The sequence below is a fragment of the Buceros rhinoceros genome, unplaced genomic scaffold (genome assembly GCF_000710305.1).
Source record: "Buceros rhinoceros silvestris isolate BGI_N320 unplaced genomic scaffold, ASM71030v1 scaffold17524, whole genome shotgun sequence".
Lineage (NCBI taxonomy): Eukaryota > Metazoa > Chordata > Aves > Bucerotiformes > Bucerotidae > Buceros > Buceros rhinoceros.
In genome coordinates this window covers 435-6697 of record NW_010407832.1, presented here as the reverse complement: position 1 = coordinate 6697, position 6263 = coordinate 435, and the positions used below count along the sequence as shown (strand labels likewise).

Genomic DNA, 6263 nt, shown 5'->3' with positions numbered 1-6263 from the left:
ATAATTATGAACACACAGGTAACCAACTGCAACAAACAAACTTAAAAACCCCAAAACACCACCAATCCACTGAGCCCATCAGTGTGACAACCAAAGTGCACAATCGCCAAGGGTTTGGGCATCTGTCTTTTGCATTAGTTGACACCATCAACTACCATAAAAAAACGTTATACCTCACCAGCACAACCAATTCACGTCAGTTGGATGCTTCTTAGACTGCGTTTGCCAAAGGCAGGATTGAGGGCTCTGCGAAGAGCTCACCTGCCAAACCACAGGCGCAGAAGCTGTGCACGCTTTTGTGAAGCCATGAACCAGAGAACTTCAGTCTCTGGTGTGCGCAGTGAAGTCTTTCTCTCTTGAGTGTCAAATCAACAGTAACAGGCCAACAGCACACAACTGTCACCCAAGGCCAGTAAATAGAGAGGAAATTCATTCATTTCAGGGCATCTTAAAATGCGTTGATTGAAAATTTAGCCAAGTATGGATACATACAGGTATGTTTTGCTACTCATTTGTGACCTCAAATAGCTTTTACATGCGTGGTTAAATTCCCTCTTAAGGTAAGACATGACACACTGTTCATACAGTTCCATCTGAACTGCAAGGACTGAGCTCCTGCGTGTTCCACACAGTGTTTCTCTAGCCGGACTATGACAAAGTCAGAGAGGAATGGGATGCCATGCTTCAGTTTCCAGGAAAACCCTCCATCTTACTCAGATCCCCAGAAGGGGTAAGTCAGATGTAAACCATACAACTCCTAATCATCATTCTCCTCATCATCAAACGAGAGAAGACTGCTGTTTTTCACTTGCTTAGCTGTACTCTGAGGAGCAGCTGCTTCCCTCTTAGTTTTCTTTGCCTCTTTCATCTTCTTACTTGAACTTACATTGAAGTCCAAAGACTTCTCTGAGGAACGTTTGGCTGGTTTCCTGAACATAATTTTCCCATCAGCAGGTTCTGGTTCACCATCTATAACAAAGAGAGTAAAATCAGAACTCACCTGCACACAGTCACACACACAGACAGGCCTTCACTGGTACCCTTCCTTCTTCCCCAGAACCCCTGACAGAACACAACAATCACGGAAACGTGGGGTCTGGCCACAAAGTCTGCACTGAGCAGTGTCCCGCATGCACACGTGGCAAACAGCCCTTGACAACAGTTCTCCTGCAGTTCCCATCAGAAACGAGTTCTCACTACACAGAGTTTTAACTCAGAAGAGCCTGTGAGCAGGAAAGCTTTTGCCACGATCCAGCTGCACCTGCTTCTCAAAACGGAGAGGAAGACTTCATCAGATCCTCTCATTCCACTTCACTATTTGTAAAATCCAGGACAACAGATGCACTTACTGTGGAACATTGGTATCTCTTTAAAGAACAAAACAGCACATATACGAGACAAAGCTTTTCTTTTTCTTCTCACATACCCTCTCTTGCTGAGGCAGCCATCACATGGTCACAAACCTGCCCTTTATTATCACACAGGATGAACATTTTAGTGTTTCTTTGCATCTGCAAAATCACCAAACTGTTCCAACCTACTAATTCTGCTCCTCTGCATCAGCCAGAGCAAGTAACAGCTTTAAGAACAAGGGAAGTTCCTCCCAGGATCCTCGGGCAGAGGAGGAAGCTACTGCACAACAGCATCAAGGCAGTATTTCTGGGAGAAAAAAGTGCACTTGTAAAGTGATGAATCAGACACGCTGCAGCAGTCTGCAGTTTTTATAATGTGTATGTGACAGGGGGTTACAGAACCACAGGCTCTGTGCAAGGTACTTTCCCTAAAACCCTGCTGTGAAATTCATTACTCAACAGAAATCTCCTAACGATACGCACGTGTCTGACGAGGTTACGTGCTGCTGAATTATAACCGATAAATACCTTCTGCCTTCAGCACGAGTTCTTTTCTCTCTGTATAAGCAGTATGGCAGAAGACAAACAGCTGTTACCAGACACAGCACTGGCTGAAAGGCTCTTCCAGGCACTCCAAACAGTACAACTCTTTGACAGAACTGGTTCAGACGCTGTACGTGCGGTGCAGAAGTTTAGGAAATCCCTGCGCTAAATTCTGGGAGGAAAAAAACCTCCTTGAGCCACTCAGCGCTCAGACTGTACACAGTACCAGTACAGCTGGGGAAACGGGACAACCAGCTACTGCATCAGCATCCGCAGCATCCAAAAAATCCTCACTGGACACTCTTCGAAGTGATTACTCCATTTTCTTAGATTGGTAAATTGAAAAACCAAACCTCTGAAGACTTAATGAAAGCACATCCACAAAATCAATCAGATAAACAGCTGTGTAGGACTCGTACTCTGCGGAAAAATTTTACTCCCAGCTCTCCTGCTCCCCATGATGTGAACAGCACACAATAATTTCATCTTGTCTAGCAGATGCACAGATTGATAGGTACCCCTGCGAAAGGAACTGAAAGGCCTAATAAGCAAAGCACATAAACAGAGCAAAGCTCAAAACCGCCACCATCACGGCTAAGTAAAACAGAACCACCATAAAAGCATTACTGGAGAAATAAGAAACCCCACTTCCTACAGGAACTCTGCACGCTGGTGTCATGACGAAAAAGAGACTGGTCTTGCTCAGATGTTCAATCTCAATCTTTTATGAGGATACTCAGGGAAGTTTTTCTTACTTAAACACTGCAAAACTAGCTTTGATTTCAATTCCTGCAGTCCACGTGAAGAGCAGGATGAGCTCCATGGCATGCCTCTGATGTAACAGCTGCTCAAGCTCTGGAAAGAGCTCGGACCCCCCCAGCTGCATGGCTGTGTTCTCTGTGCCTCTTCCCTCTCCAGTCCTCCCCCACCCCAGCATACAGAATGAGACAAGCGAACAGAACAGACTTTGAATGAGGGCACCTTCTGCCAAGCTTGGTCATTTGCGCGTATCAGAGTGCCCCGAAGGCCACATGAACTAGAACAGCAGCAGAAAAATCAATTCCAAGGACTACAGTGAACGCTGGGATAAAGCATCTTGCAGTAATCGCCATCATCTTTTGTGCAAATTTAATTTATCGTAAGAGCATTTTGCTTTGTCTCTGAATCGACAGTGAGAATGTGTAAAATTCTGCATAAAACTATTAAGCAAAACGACTGTTGATAAACAAATGCCTCTAAGTTAGTCCTCTGTGGAGGAAAACATTCCAGCACAGAAGGGTGGCTCCTCGTACAGGAAAGGTTCACTCCTGATATGTGACTGTACTTGCAAAAGCCAACACAGAAGCTACCCTGAGTTTTGTTCTGCCTTTTGAGGTAACTAAGCGCAGCCAGGACATTCACCAGCCGGTTTTGCCAAGTTAATGCAAAAGCGTTATTTGTCTGAACAAGAAAACGTGAGTCCCCGGAACTGCTGGTGCGCAAAATACAGACAAAGAATGGCCATGTCAAAGTGGTTAGAGAAGAAAATGAAGGCGAAAGGATGGGAACGAGACATGGGAAATCCCAGGATAATATCCCAAACCAAAGCCTGGAGACAAGGACCTTCAAATGACGACGATCACGACCGATAGAGGAGAGGGCAGAACCTCAAAACTACCAGTTTCTCTTCACAGCAGACCGTCAGCAGCACAATTCCTATGATCTCCCAACTGGAAGTAACCAGCTTGCTAAATACTTGGGGGCTCTGACCAGAAACCAGAATTTTGGGCCAAAAAAAGACAAAGGAGGCAAGCCCTGAAACACAGGGATTCAACACTCTGCCACTGTGCACATCTACTCTCAAAGGCAAGCTCTTACTGAAGGGGTAACAAGCAGAGGCGGCAAAGTCCCCCAGGGACTCAGTAGCACCAGCCTCACCACATAAAATTGTGTCTTAGGAACCTCTTTTTCCACCAAAGTTCAATTACGCCACTTCCATTCCATACCGGGTACTCAGCTCAGTAGTTCTCAGACTCCACCTCAACGATTCTCACGCACGACTACTGCTTTTTGCCCAGCCTTACAAAATCGTTTGTATCTCCTACTGTGATCATCCAAAATTCAGGCTGGTTACATGAAGAGGCAACCAACGCTCAGAGAATCCTGCCGTTTCTCTGCAACAGGTTGAAAATTCTCATGATAGAATCATCCTGATAGGATAGTCCTTCTCAGAGGATGATCCCACTTTGGCAGAGCAAATCACGTGCCAACTTTACAAACTGCTGCACCAAGCACGTGCGTTACACTCACTAACGAGAGCACGGGCAGAGAGGAGGCAGCTGGACGCATTTTCTGGGAGTTCAGGGTGTGCAAAGAGCCCCCTCGGTCCAGTGCCTGGCCACACCTAACACACACATATCCACCTGCAGAAACAAACCAGGTGTGGCCTTATTTAGTCTCAAGCTAACCAACATGGTAAAACTTCAGATTCTTTCATCAATCTGCTTTTCAGAAGAACAAGATTCCTGATGTGTGGCCTTATTTAGTCTCAAGCTAACCAACATTGTAAAACTTCAGATTTTTTCATCAATCTGCTTTTCAGAAGAATAAGATTCCTGATGCGTTTTCTCCCACTACTGTTATTTGACTTCTCCCCTTATACTATACTATTTCTTCCATTTTGACACATACTTCCACACAGGGACAGCACAAACCTGATTTTTTTAATCCAAAGGGTGGGAAAAGACAGAAGCTAAGGATGTCACATTGCTAGCCACATGCTAGCCTCTCTGTCTGCTCCAAACCCAATTCACAGCCTCTGGAAACAGCCACAACGGCTGACGAGGAAGAGGTCCACAGCTTCTATCAATCACCTGGCTGATACTTGTGAGGTTCCCGTTCTATTTCCTTAACTGTCAGCACATTTCCACTATAGGCAGTAACAGCTACTTCTAATCCGTCAGCAACGAATAAAAATAAAGCTACATTTCATCACAGCCTGTGTGATGATGGGAGTTTCCAGACTCCCAAAGCACTTACGTCAACCCTGTCTGGAGGATGAGGCCACCACACACACTGGGGTTGACTTTAAGCAAGTAATAACATGGTCCAGTCAGTGAAGCGGACGCATTATGAGCTCACACACTGACCATTCCTCCCACTGAACCACTGACCTGAGTCTCCTCCTCCGGCCCAGACGCTCTTGTTTCACAAACTCCTACAATTACCTTCAAGACACCCACTCCCCTGTGAATTTGGCTGATCTAACGAACAAGGTGAATTGTCACAGGTCAGGAAACCGTGTACCGGGACAATGGCACACCATGGACAAACCCCAACAATTACACCAGAAGATTCAAGGTGGTGTTTGGAGGAGGGGTGATGCACAGAGAAGCAGCGCAGAGCTGCAGCGCTAGGTAAAGCCAGACAGCTTGGACAACTCGACAGCTTCAGGAGAGGAGCCACGTGGCAAATCATTTAGCTGGAAAATTCAATACAGCTAATCGCAGGTAACACTAACCAGTACAAACCTGGGCAAATACCAAGCTCCCTTTGACAGGTTCTCTCTCCTCAGCTGCCCCGAGCAAGAAAATCACTAGTTTGAAACTCACCCGACTCTTTGGACTTTGAGGCCTCTTTGATTTGCCGTTTGATTTTCATCGCTTCCTCAGCAGTCAGGTCCCCTTTCTTCAGCGCTACCACTTGAGGCTGCTCATCTTCCTTGTCGCTGCCGCTATCGCTGTCTGCAGGTGGAAGCTGCTCTCTCTAGACAGGAGAGAAAGAGAAGCAGTTCTGACCAGAGCCGCCACGGGTGGGCCGGTTCTCCTGCCTTCATTTCTGCAGTGAAATTCCAGCTCATCGCAAACCCCTTTGTTTAACAAACCAACGTGACTGTCACTTTAGTGAGCAGTCTGGGGAGGTTGGGTGGTAACAGCCTCCTCAGCTTCAGATCCACGATATACTGGAATTAAACCTTAAAAGGCAAGAGAGGCGAGTGGAGCGTGTGGTGAAAGCCAGTACGTGGGCTGTTTGTAAGAAAAGATACTTCCACAAGCAACCTGTACGTCCACAGTGGCATGAGCGTGGTTTAAATCAAGGCCATAACAATGGCCAGGGTCGGATCCCCCAAACACCTGTGGAAGTACAACCAGGTAACAACATAACTGAACCACAGCATTAACATTAAACCTCGCTTAAATCTTGATTTCTCTAGTCATCAAAAGGAAACAACAGCTTTGCGTGTGCTACGTTACAATGACGGGCCTTTCTCAAAGCATCCTGTGAAACCTTAGCAGGAAATGCACGGAAAAGCACCTCAGAAATAGAAACAACAACAGGGGCCTCAGGGAAAAATGCCTTTTAACAGGCTGGCTCAAACCCTGCTGCCTC

At 46.2% G+C, this 6263-nt stretch overlaps 1 protein-coding gene across 1 annotated transcript; it reads right to left on the bottom strand.

Annotated features, from left to right (window-relative positions):
- Window positions 1-757: 757 nt before the first annotated feature.
- On the bottom strand, window positions 758-5639 carry KIAA1143 (KIAA1143 ortholog; the record flags this gene model as incomplete). Its single annotated transcript, XM_010134650.1, has 2 exons — window positions 758-969; window positions 5486-5639. Coding segments are annotated over 2 exons (366 nt in total), but the record flags the coding sequence as incomplete, so codon positions are not given.
- Between the last annotated feature and the right edge of the window lie 624 nt (window positions 5640-6263).